Source organism: Colius striatus, chromosome 6 (assembly GCF_028858725.1).
Source record: "Colius striatus isolate bColStr4 chromosome 6, bColStr4.1.hap1, whole genome shotgun sequence".
NCBI classification, from domain to species: Eukaryota; Metazoa; Chordata; class Aves; order Coliiformes; family Coliidae; genus Colius; species Colius striatus.
This window is the reverse complement of record NC_084764.1, coordinates 30,086,863-30,100,511: the sequence shown is the minus strand read 5'-3', so window position 1 is coordinate 30,100,511 and position 13,649 is coordinate 30,086,863. Positions and strand designations below refer to the sequence as shown.

Here is a 13,649-nt window from a genome sequence, read left to right as displayed (position 1 = left end):
TGTTTAAGTGACACTGTATTTATAAGGATACTTGATGTTCTCTATCCTGAATTTCCCAATTTGTTCTTACATCAGTACAATACAATTTCCTTTGAAGACAGAATTAAACAGGCCATGATTTTACTGTAAAGTTATTATTTAGATTTCACCAGAAATTACGATTTGAATAAGAAACATTTATACTAGCAGAGAGAAATAGAAAACTCATAAAAGCTATTTTAGCTCTATCACTTCTTGACTTCCTTCCTCTTGATTTATCACTTGTGGGATATGAAAGTCTGGCATTTTTCACCACTGAAATACTCACCTAGCCTACACTGGACTATGCCAGTCATATTAAGGCTGATAGTCATTCGTGGTGGTTTAGCCCTGGCTGGGTGCCAGATGCCCACCAAGTCGTACTATCACTCCCCCCCTAAACTGGACACGGGAGAGTTAAGAACAGTGAGATTGCTCAGCAATTAGTGTCACAGGCAAAACAGACTTGGTTTGGGGAGAAAAAGATTTGAATTATTAATGAACCATCAGAACAGGGAGATGAGAAATAAAACCAAATCTTAAAACACCTCCTCCCACCTCTCCCTCTTCCTCAAACTCTCCTTCCATCCCCCCAGTGGTGCAGGGGATGGGGGCTGTGTTCAGTTCATTACAGATGGACTTTGCTTCTTCTCAGGGGGAGGCCTCCTAACACTTCCACTGATACACTGTGAGGTCCCTCCCCACAGGAGACAGTCTCTCACAAACTTCTCCAGTGAGGGTCCTTCCCATGGGCTACAGCTCATTATGGACTGCTCCAGCATGGGGCCTCCCACACCCTGTCCCAACGTGGGTCATCCACTGGGAGAACAGTCCTTCAGGTACCGACTGCTCCAGCCTGAGTCCCTCACAGGATCACAAGTCCTGACAGCAAGCCTGCTCTGGCCTGGGCTACTCTCTCCCCACAGACTCCCAGGTTCTGCCAGGAACTTACTCCAACAGGGGCTTCCCACAGAGTCACAGCCTCCTTCAGGCATCCATCCGCTTGGGCATGGGTTCCTCCACGGGCTGTGAGTGGACCTCTGCTCCCTGGTGGCCTCCAAGGACTGCAGAGGCACAACCTGCCTCACCATGTTTTTCACCACAGGTCACAGGGGAGTCTTTCTTTCAGGGCCTAAGCATCCTCCTTTCCCTCCTTCTCCACTGACCTGGGTGTCTGTGGGAATGTTTTCACATTCTCACTCCCTGTGCTACTGCAGTTTGCTAAACTGTCCAGCAACTTCTCCTTCTCAAACACATTATTCACAGAGGTGTTACCTCCATCAGCTGCAGGGTACATCTTATAATTGACTGGCATTAGCCCTGTCTGCTACAGTGGAAGCTTCTGGCAGGTCTTTATTTAAAGAAGCCACCCATGTAGCCCCCCTGCTACCAAAAATCTGGCCCAAGTAAAACCACTACACTGTTTCAAAAAATTGTAGCATTCTGTTTCTGTCATATCAGTTCTGCTCTCTTCCTACCATGTGGGCTTCAGATCCTGAGACTATTTTCCTGAGTAATCTCAAGCATGCAAAATCAGTCCTCAGGCTTGCAGATTTTGTGTTGATTCACAGTAAACACAGTAGCTGTTTGCTCTAACTAATGTAAATTGGTTTAATTCCATGGAATCTATGGAAGTTATGTTACACTGATATATATCAGCTGAGTCACTTCTGGGAATCTCAAATTGATTTTGTTCAATAAAAAGATGTTGTGACTCAGATTTAAAATATTTGCCTATAGAGGAAGGGAGATTCTAACTGCTTAACACCACCTCTCTATTTTATGTTTCTTCTGAATACTTTCTGATATTTCCTGCTAAAACTCACTGTATCTATTACAGTAGTCCTCTCTTATAAAAAGATTTAGAAAATTACATAATTGATCTCTTTTACAAAAAATGTGACTTCTTTCTAATACTGCCACTCTTTTCCCTATTGTTGATTCAAGCTCTTAGAATTTATGTAAAATGTATGTGGAGGTAAGAGCACTCGATGATGGTTGAGAAGTGTTGGGAACCACAATGAGTTTTTGATGGTGAAACTGAGCAACTGTACCACAGGGTGTTGCAAAACAGGTACAAAGGAGATCAACCATAAGGGCTTTTCCTCTGATCCTAGATTCTTTCTGTTTAGTATCTGAAGCCTTCAAGTCACATATGATAATAAGCATTAACTGTATGTGTAAAGCAACTATAGATTTTTGTAGTTCATTGGTTAGAAAGCAAGCTGGAAGCTCTGTCCTCATGCTTCAAAAGTGTATCCCTTCTATGAAAATGTGATTGTAGTAAAGAGCTGATTTCTTAAATTATTCAATATCATAAAATACTTTCTATTGGGAAAGACTTGTAGCCCACTTCAAACTCAAGGTATAATAAGGTATGTTAAAACTGTATAGAATCATTTTAAAGTGCTGTTCTGATCAGGTTTTTTAAATAATTCTGCTTTAATTTTTGAGTGAAACAGCAGAGACACTTTGTGAATAAGATCAGAGAATGTGGCTAAAGTGGCTGTATTTAAAATGTAATATGATTTAGGTCTCATATGAAATAAGCCAATCTGGTTTCAAAGAAATTACAGGCCAGTGACAGACTCACCATGGGAAGATTACAGCATGGATTTGGTTTAAAATGGATACAGCATCTTTAAAGCTTGCATGTGGTACCATTATATCAGTAGATGCTGAGGGACCTGGCTCTTGCTTATGGTGGCACCAGAGAGTGAAGAGAGGTGGATGCAGGGACATCTGAATTATTTAAAGGCTTGCCAGCTTTGATTCAGATGCCTTGGTAGCTTGATACAGTGACTGGGCTAGTAAATCTGTATGGAAATCAGGGCTTATCTCTGATGTACTGCTCAGGTCATGTTCTACAAAATGTCTCAGTCCCAGGCTGGGAGGCCCACTGTTGTACTTTGTGCCTGAGTGATTTTCACCTCAGCCTTGGCTGGCGAAAGATTTATGCCAAAATTTGTGAAGATTCCAGACTTTAAAAACATTTTCAGAAGTCATGGTTTGGGGAATCCATGTAAACAATATGGGCCTGCTTATGTTGTGAGCCAAACAGCATGGTGACTTGCAAAGCATTTTCTGTTTCTGTCAATGCCAGGCCATGTAGTGATCACTGATCATTAACAGTTCCATTTTCTAGCACTACTAATACTGTTAGTATTATAACTTAAGGATGTAAACAACCACCAGAGTCCCTCACCAAATATCTCCGTGTGTAATTTGTATCCTAACTAGTAAAACTTGTTCATATGCTTATTGCATAAATGGTTTTCTGCATACTTCTGAAATTTTTGCTTATGCAACTGACCTGTCCACTTCTAAAGGTAATGGGTTAAGCACCTTGAGGTGGCTTGTGTATGGGTGGACAAACCACTTATGATGCCTTCCAGATGAACATAATTGTATCTATGTGAATAACATGGTTTACTCAAGAGTCTAGAAAATGTGTGTAAGAAGGAAAGTCATAGATGAAGATCAAGACCATATCCCTCAGGATTTGATTTTAAATGACATTTTTTTACTTTGTATTTCAGCGGCTGTTTCCTCACCAGTACCAGCTTGTGAACCCAAGCCCAAAACTAACGGGCATTTCCCAGCTCCACGACTCTCCGTTTCCTCTCGAGCCACTGTTGTTGCTACCATGGAAGCCCCTTCTCAAGGCCTGCAGACAGTCATGAAGTGGAAAACAGTGGTGGCCATCTTTGTTGTTGTGGTGGTTTACCTGGTGGTGGGAGGACTTGTCTTCCGTGCCCTGGAGCAGCCCTTTGAAAGCAGGCAGAAGAACACAATCGCACTGGAGAAGGCTGACTTTCTTCGGGACCACGTTTGTGTAACCCAGTTAGAGCTGGAGACGTTGATTCAGGTAGGCCCCATGAAGAACAGAGTATTTCTTGGAGGTTAGGATAAACAGCTTGGTGGTTTCTTGGTCAGCTGAGTCAGTAGTGAACAAAGCCCTCGTAATGGGCAGCGTGAAGAGAAAGCTCTTTTCCAGTCATTTTGCAGTTTGAGGAACAGAAACTGTGTTCCAAAACGTTGTAAATAGAGCTTAAGTGTATTCACTAGAATAATGAAAAATGTATGCAAAGAAAATCAGAACTTAATATTTAGAAGAAATTTTTGTGAGAGGTGACATTTACAAGACATTTGCCCATCATCTTTGTAAATTTTCAAATGCTGTTAAGTTCTTAATTCTTTCTCCAAAATTAAACACAACAACTAGGGGAGCAAACAGAAAACGACAGGTGGGAATTTTGAAATAAATATTCAGCGAAGAATACTGAACTTACTGATATATTAATTTAAAGGTTTATTATTGCAAATTTTAGGTAAATGAATGATTATGAAATATACAATTAAAAGCAGAAAATAAACTGGCATTTAAGAACAATTAAGAATTCTATATCTGATCTAGTGTGTCTGATCTTTAGAATCAATTTTGAAAGAAATAAATATTGAGTGTGTAGTGGTAAATGGAAAATGGAATAACATGCAAGAAAGGTCTATCAAAGATGGAGTTATCTTTCACTGGTTAAGTCTCTAGAGAAAGACAGTGTTAAGGATCTTGTAAGGCTTCAGTAGAGTATCTTCTAGGATCCCGTGTAGAACCTATCAGTTAGCTCTCAGAAAATAGAGATCAGATGTGAAATGTGAGATACCTAAGGAATATATACCAAAGTTGAACTTCAGCCATGTATTTCAAACCTGAATTTTTATCTGAGCCTTCCAAGAGCACAATGTGTTTCTTTCTGGGGTGTTGCACCAGAGCTCCATTGTGATTGCAAACAGTTTGAAAAAACACAGAGCTATCCCACGGATTCTTGTGTCCATCTACCTAACTGTATTATAAAATCCTTTCCATAAGTGAATTAAATTTATAAGATTAGTATTTCTTTTATAAAGCTATTCCAGTATCTCATTGTTGTAATGGAAAAAGCATTCTCCTATTTTTCAACTTAAACTTGTTCGGTTTCCTGGTAGCTGGTCTTCCACAGACAATATCCGATTGTTTAATTGCTTCTTTTCCCTTGCCCACACTTGCAGACAGTAATGCTCTACTGCCTTTCCTAAGCAAAACAAATTCTTTGTTTCTTAGCAGATAGATGTAGGCTCTCCCTGCTTGTGCTCTGTGTTCACAGAATAGAGGTCAGTTCTGAGTCCGAAGCTCTGTACCTGTACCTTTGAGCAGCCTGGTACTGTAGCAAAGACGCCAAACCCACTCAAGCAGGAAGTGGTATGGCACTGATGTGACTACAAAGCTTTTCAATCAGGGCTGGCTTGGAGCATAGCCTTCATCTGTCTGCAAAAGACAAGTGAACATGTTTGGTTGGCAGTTTGAATTGTGTTCAGGGATATTGACTCAGATGTGTTTCTCATGGTAGTTCTCATGTTTGATTGACAGGGTGAATGCTGTTCAGGAATATTGATTCTGATATGTTTCTCATGGCAATATTTCAGCTCCTCAGGTATATTGTGTGCTGGCTGATCTGATCAGAGTGTTTTCTAAAAGTACTAAAAGCAAGAAATTTGTATTCTCTTGGTGGGCATGTCACTATTAAAAGATATGCAAAATACTTTATTTTCTAGCAGAAAGCAGAATACATATCAGGTTCAACAAGCGAAGCATCACAACAGGATGGTAGATTCCTGCATACTGACTGCAGTACAAAGATTTCTAAATAGCCCCTATGCTCTAGCCTAATCTATGTACCAGTTTTGTTTCTTTATTTTACACTATTTTTCCTTCTTTCTCCTCAAAAGTAGTGACACTTAAATAAAATTAAAAAAACCTAGTCCTATTTTATTCTTAGAAGGCAAATATTCTGAACAAATCTTATCTCCTGAGATTTCAGTATGTCCTCGGGCATTACACTAGGAAGCTGGAAGTCATTTTGCAAAGGTAAATGAAAAGGGTTTAGCAGCTTAGCGTGTGAATGTCTTAATGCCAAGTGGTGTGAAATACTGAAACAGATTTGTCAATAAGAAACTAGTTCCTTTGGATTCTTCTATGTATTTGGGAGGCAGACTTGCTCCAGGAATGGAGCTGAGTATGCTGATACTGAAAACTCTGACTGTAACTGACTTGCACATATGAACAGTGAAGTGCTTGAAGATAATTTCAGGGGGTTAACATTGTACTTTCGTGCCCTCATGTCAATAGTCTCACAAGTGACATCTCTGTCTGGCACAATGCATTTCTTCATTGCACCAAAGGCTGCACCTGCCTTTATATCTGTGATTTCAGACTGATAATGGCAATCTCCAACAAATAGCAGGACTCAATGACTGGATATGCAGTTGAAGAGAAAAATAACATTGGCAATTATACCTGCTAACATATTACAACACTCTTGGTTGGTTTGTTTTTTTGGTTTTTTATTCTTATATGTCATATCATAAGCTTATTTGTAGCTGGGGTCAAAAAGAAGTCACCTTGCCTTTGTAATGACGCACACTTAGAATGTATAATAGAGGGGTTGTGCCTCGCAGAAAGGTCAGGTGTTGTCATTAGTAGAGGCATACAGGAAGATCACCAATGTGTTTTGTCAAAATAATTCCCGTGGACCTGATAAGAGTATTAATAGTCTGTTTCTATGTAGGTTATGCGCTGTGTTTCAATAAAAACTTTTGTGATGAGCTCTGAGTTAGTAATAAGCCCTGCACAGTGACGTAAGATAGAATGGCTTGCTACTGTAAGAAGTTGCTTAGCTTATTGATGGGCCACTTTCTTCTTCCTTTTCCTTCAGGGTTTAATTTAGGACTTTGAATGATTATCGTATAAAAAAATCACCCACTTAGGAACTAAGTCATATTACTGATGTCCACTAATGACTACAGCAACTCATTAGAGTAAGCCTGTAAGCTGAAAAGGAAGCAGAGCTAGAAATAAGTTAGTCAGGCTTTACTGGTTTATTATGTTATTAAGAGTCCATATTTTGGATAGGCACTTTTTATTAAAATTCTGGACTATTTTTGCCCTAAAGTTAAGCATGAAAGAGAAAATCCTGTAAAGATGTTTCCATTTTCAGCTGCTTGATAGGTTCACTAGTGTCTTTTCAGGATGTTTCCTTGCAAAATGAAGAGAGCCTGGGTTGTTTTCATGTGCTAGAAGAAAGTTCTAGATGGAAAAGAAAAAAAAAAAAGTATTTTGTGTTGACTATGGAGATGACTTGCCTGTTGCTGATGACAGGAAAAAACTGTTTGACATATGAAGAAGACCAGTGGTAAATATCTGGTTATTGAACCCTCTGCCTGTGCCTCTGGAAATTGTCTTCTGTGTTTCCCAACTTCCCTTCTGTCCTTAGTCTTTGTTTTAACTATTCTTACTAAAAGGATATGAGAAAAGAATTAAAATCTTTTGGGTCTTGCCGAAGTTTGTGTGGACATCCTAGTTTGTGACTTTAGTCCAAAAATATTCCAGTTGTATAGGAGACAGACTGAGCCTAGGATGCTGCAGAAGTCTACAACTGTCTCATAGCTATGCAGCTTCCAAAATGTAGCTAAAAAGTTTGCAGGGAGCTAAGCCCTTTGGACTTGGATCTCTGTGCATGTCCCTTCTTGAATGCTGGAGGTCTATCCTCAGTGCAGGCATGACAATCAAATCACTACAAGTGTAGATAGATCACTATCTAGCTGATTGTCACTGGAAGACTGGTTAGGCAGAAATATTTAAGGGATGGGCTTTCAAAGCTTGTTGCTTTGAATTATACTTGAAGAGAAAATGCTGTCCTTGGCCATTAAAAAATGGTGTTGTGGAAAAGTCAATAAATGGGAATTTATAATGAAGATCACTTAATCACTGTACGAGGAATGATGAGAATAACTAGAGGGGTAGGGAATGTGAGGAAAAGTTACGACAGAATTAGTCTTTACAAGCTGCTTGCTAATGAGAAGCATACTAATAATCAGGAAACATCAGAGCATAAAAGGCAATTGAAACAGCATTTTGTGTGCTTGATAGGAATCTGCTTGGAAAAGAATTGTAGAGGGAGGTAATCATTATTAGCATGATCTGTGGAGAAGAATTAATGGAACTGAAAAACAGATGACAAGAATTTTACTTTCTTATCAGATTCCTGTCCTTGGTTATACCTATGTATAAGGTACATCCTTTGAGTAGCTCAGCATTCAAGAAGGTATTATTCTTGTCTTTGGAAAATATTTGTCTTATTTGTTCTTGAAATCTTATTAGAAAAAATAAAGAAACATGAACAAGTGAACCAGATACAAGTCTTTCTTTCCAGAGCAACCAGAAAAAGTCTTTTTGGTTCCTGTTTCCTCATCAGCTGTATTAGCTCCCACTATCTTGTGCCTATGGGCATAACTATAGACTTTTTCTTCCTATAATTGACTTAATTAGTGATCAAGGTATCTAATCCATTAGTGAAGACTGGTACATACTCACTCATGTGCCAAGGACGATCAGATAGATGAATCTTGATGCACATTGATGTCCACCTGCATGCCAGGGGACAGGGAGCTAGCAGCCATTGACTCCAGCACTGCCAGTCCTTAAATGTGGCTGGCTGGGGGCAGTCAGGGGCATCCCCCAGCCCAGGCTAGCAAGCACCATCTCCCTGGGGATGGGGACAGGCTGAGGATTGCCTGGGCCGTCAGCCCACATGTCAGGCCATGGGTTGGTGGAGTCTCTGGACAGGCAGGTAAGGGCAGAGTTGTGGGGAGCTGTAGCCCAAAACCTGTACGGTGTTGCTGGGGCAGGGCTTGGGATGGTGAAACCCCAGTAGTTCCTGTTTGGTATAAGGATAAAGTAATTTATTTGATCCATAGAGAAGAGATACTATTTGGGTCTTATGTTGGGGTGGGAACTCTTGACAACTGGTGAGACAAGTTAGTGTTTACCACGGATTTCTTTGGACTCTGAATCCTACATGTTAAGAACTGGGCAGCCCAGGATTCAATTGTCCTCAGTATCACCACATATGCTGAGCTTTTGCTATAGGATTTGCTGATACCGAAGGAGCTGAGAACAAAATACACATCTAGGCATGACAAGGAACCAAATAGAACATTGTGATCAGAAATATATGTTTAAACAAAGAATAATATCGAGTACTTGGATTGACTGTGGTAGTTTTGTGATTTCCCTCACTTCTCTCTGTCTGCTTTAGGACACATCCATTGAATAACAAGAAAAGCAATTTAAGCCCTTAGAGATATTCCAAATTCTCTGAATGGCATTTTAAAAGATAAATTCACATAGATTAATAATTATTAATTAGAGTGCTTTTTGAATGACTAAAAATATTGAAAAAGTGTTGTGCACTGAGCATGTAACTCCTCTTGAGAAGGAAGAAAGGATCATGAGAGGAGTAAATGTGAAACAGCTATGGGTACTTTGATAACCTGTTACCTTTGATGGTACTTCAACTATAAAAATACCTGAAACTACCAATTTAAGATGTCTTAAATGGGGAAGGATTGCCAACAGAGTGTCTAGCACTCTGGAAATTGATTCTTTCCATACTTTCAGATAACATACAGATGCAGCTCTTCTGGACATGCTGCAAAACCTATCTGAAGTGTCACAGATGGGAAATTGTTTTAAAATTCCGTGATCTGTGTGAGCTGGGAAAGTCTTGCCAGTGATAGTGCCTTGTTTGACTTTTGTGTCAGTCTTCTGGCAGGCTATTTCTGTGCAGATGGACTTACAGTGGTGGTAGTAAGGCATCCTTTATTTGTTTCATGACCTATTAGTTACTAACTGCATGGCTTCTTTCTTCTTGCTTCCTCCTTCTGTCCTTCATCGCCATATGCAAAATACCATGTATGAAGAGATAGTAGTGTGATAGTTGGATATTTATAAATGAATGATGTCACTTGAGTTTTAAAGAAAAATCGAATTTGTTCTGGATAACAAGGGAAACTGTGAGACTCAAAGCTACCCAGGGCAGTGAGACAGTCCATTTCAGAGGCTAGTGCTTGGCCCTAATAGACTTGCTAAACTGCGTAAACTCAAATGTAATTAAAGTGTAATTAGCTCACTGACATTCACACACTCAAGGGGAAGGCAAGCAGCATTCCTTGGCAGAAGTAACGTGCCAGGGTAGCTGACAGTGTGTCATGGCCTATTTAAGCAGGCAACCTGTCTCATACTGATTTATGCTCTTCTGGGCAAACAAACAAACAAATACCTCTGCTTTCACACCACCTGCAACATGCCAGCAACTGGCACAGAAGCCCGTTTGAAGAGTTTAGTCCTAAACACTTCCTTTCTCTGTGTCCCTATTTCTTGAAGGGTGGACAAGTGCTGAGGAATGCTGGCTTTCTGCCCACAAGAAAGGAAACCAATCCAGTGTGGAGCGTGCTCACGCTGTAATTTCACAATCAGCTTAGCCTGGCACGTAGCAGCTCTACTGTTAAAACATGCTATCCTGTAGTGATCTCTTTAGATATATCTGGTCTCTATTCTTGCCCATGCACCTCTTCTCCCACTCCTTTCCCTTTTTTATGAGGCAATGTGATGAATAACTAAAAACAGGGGTGCAGATTAGCCCAAGGAAAAAGATGTGGTAAAGGAACGTTTGTGACAAGTCAGTTGAAAATACAGGCAAAAAAATGAGTGAGAAAAGGTGAAAAATGAACAGGAAAGGAAAAAACGTGATAAATGAGCCATTGGAGGGAAGAGGTGAATGAGGAGAAAAGTGTATCATGAAAGCTAATGATAGAAGAGGTGTTAAATGGATATGTTTAAAAGTCAGTGCTAAAAGCATGAGAGAATATGAGGTTACAGAGGAGATCAGGAGAGAAATCTCAGACACAAGCAGATGAGAAATGGGGCAATGCTAAAATTGAATGGTTAACCTTGCTCTGCACATGGACTGTGTAGAAAAAGGTGAAATAATCACAGTGCCAATTCATAGATCATATGTCAGAAGGAAAAGGGAAGTGATTAAGAAAGGGAACAAGAAAATTCAAAACAAACCTGTATTTATAGGTGGGAATTCTGTACTGAACAAAGTCAGAAAAGATGTAAGAGGCAGCACTTTGCCTCTCCATTTGAGCCTGGCAATAAGTTCCTTGACATAACCAAGGCTGAAGGCTGGTAGCAGTATGTAGGAGAAGCAAATATCATAATGAGAGAGAATGGAAAGATCTGTCAGTAGTGTCAGTTGCACGATGGCAGCAACATGAAGTGAGGCTGAAGCAGAACAAGAGAATGGCAAAGAAGAGGAAACAGTAAGGGGCAGAAAGATTCCTTTGCATTGGTTTTATATTGGTTTTATGTTCCAGTTGGGAACATTTGAAGGAGAGATTTACTGAAAGGTGGTCATTTTAGAGTGAAGTCTGACTTTCACTGTGATGGGCAATAGATTCCATGAGATGTACAAGCAACTACAGAATATGTTCTAAAAGGCATCTCAAAAGTGAACTTGGAGCAATTCATCTGAATGTGCCAGATGCTGATGAAAGATTTATTCCTGTGCTTTGGAACGTCATGTTTTTAGGTCTAATTTGCCTTGGACTGTGGTGCTGCAATGAAAGACAAATGTCTATGTCTCCATGGTACAATATGGTACATTTTTAGAAATTCCCAAGAAAACATGTATCAGGCTGATATGTTTGTCTGGTTTGATTCAGTACTGTGCGAGACATAAGACAGTGACCTGGAAGCAGTATAGCTACTTCAGCTTCTGTTCTGGCTTTAGTTCATTCAAACTCTAACTGGAAGTCTCTGTACCATACTATATTTGTGGACATAGGATCATGACCAGTATGGCAACTGGGAAGTCTTAGCTGATCAGCTGATCCCACAGTTGTTTTGTGATGTTGCCATAGCTATCCTAGCTGTTAATTTCAAATGGGATATATATATATATATCCCATTTGAAATTTTTATATATATATATATATATATATATATATATATATATGTGTGTGTATTTTACTTAGCATAAAATGTAAATAGCTTAATCAATTATGAATTGTCTGGTAATTAAAATCCTTAGCTGACTATCTTCAGCTGACTTTCTGTGTATTTACCTTCCTTCTTGCAGCTTCCCATTGGAGAATTTTTCCTTTGGCAGTTACTGCTACAAGAATGGTATTTATTGACCTCTTTGTGGTGTTGGTCCTCCACTCAATTGCTTTGTATCTTTTGTCATTTATCTATGCATTGTTTCTATCTTTCACCTTAACAGCTATTTAGTTCAGTGATATACTCAGCTCTTGTGTACAGAGGATGCTACTATACTTTGAGTGGATATAAAAAAGTTTAAATCTAAGCTGCTCCCATAGTGCTAGAAATTTCATTTTGGAGCCCATACCAACTTGCATAGGCTATGGTACGACATGCAGAAGGCTGATCTGTTGTTTCATTCTTTGCAGCACGCTATTGAGGCTGATAATGCAGGAGTCAGTCCCATAGGAAATTCCTCTAACAACAGCAGCCATTGGGACCTTGGAAGTGCCTTTTTCTTTGCTGGAACAGTCATCACAACAATAGGTATGTTTGTTGTTTATCTTGTAAAATACTTAGTCACATTAAGACCTGGATAATGAAAGAAATTTGGGGAAGGTAGATTATAAAGGAATGAAGTAACTGAAATGTTTTTCTCTCAATTCTCAGAAGGCTGGCCTCTGTTGTGTGTCAAGAGTAGAGAGCCTCTGGGTAAAGACCAGAAGCTGCTTACTCAATCAGGGTAGAATAGCAATTCTGAATGGAAAACAAGCAGCACTGACGTAGCTAAGGCTTTATAACCCTGTTATAGATGCAGATGTAGATGATGTAGATGCAGATGGCCTTAATTTGTACTGAAAAGATAAAGAACCAGTAGCCAATGGAATAATTATTCTATGGTTGTTTGGGAATTTGGATTTTAATATAGGTGGATTTATCCATAAGAGTAACTTTCTTAATAAGCACAAAAATAAAGTTTGGCTTATGCTATGAAGTTTGATATAATTATTCTCATACTCTCCCTACCCTTTGTAACTAAAAATTTATTCAGACAAGTATCACATCCTGTTTAAAATCATCCCTTGCTTTCATACTGTGGTGGCTGGATACCAGGTGCCCACCAAGCAGCCCTATCACTCCCCTTCTCAGCAGGACATGGACGGGTGGAAAAAACTTGTGGGTCAAGATAAAGACAGTGTAATAAAGCAAAAACAAAGGCCATATGCAGAAGCAAAGGAAAAGATTCACACTGGGGTGTTATCAACACCTTTCTAGCTACCAATCAAAGCAACGGCACTATTAAGGGCTGCTGTGGGGAAAATTAACTCCAAGACCAAATACACACAGTAATAATTGGAAGGAATTCTACATGATGTAAACCAGGGGTTGGGTCCCTTCCAACCCCTGCCATTCCATGATTCTATGATTCTGTGAAAGAACCCAAAAGGATTTTTATCCATTCTAGATTTTGTGGCCTTGAAATACTGACACATTTCACTATATTAGTTGAAGAGTATACTGACCCACTCCATTTACTTTTCTTGAACCACTAATTTTAGTTAAGTTCATTACTCAGGGCCCTTTCATCTGTACCCCCTATACCATGTGTCCTATGTATTTACTCTCTTGATCTCTGAATGCTGTTCTTAGATACGTTAAGGGTTTATCCTCTCTTTGTGAGCCAATTCCTCTGCTGAAGACTGTTCAGACA

At 39.6% G+C, this 13,649-nt stretch overlaps 1 protein-coding gene across 1 annotated transcript in view; it reads left to right on the top strand.

Moving 5' to 3' along the window:
- The window catches only part of KCNK10 (potassium two pore domain channel subfamily K member 10), a 66,615-nt gene that overhangs the window by 23,721 nt on the left and 29,245 nt on the right, over nt 1-13,649 (top strand). The window contains exons 2-3 of the mRNA XM_061998381.1: nt 3,558-3,886; nt 12,367-12,484. Of these exons, the coding sequence (XP_061854365.1) occupies nt 3,558-3,886; nt 12,367-12,484 (447 nt within the window). The remainder of the gene's footprint in view (nt 1-3,557; nt 3,887-12,366; nt 12,485-13,649) is intronic.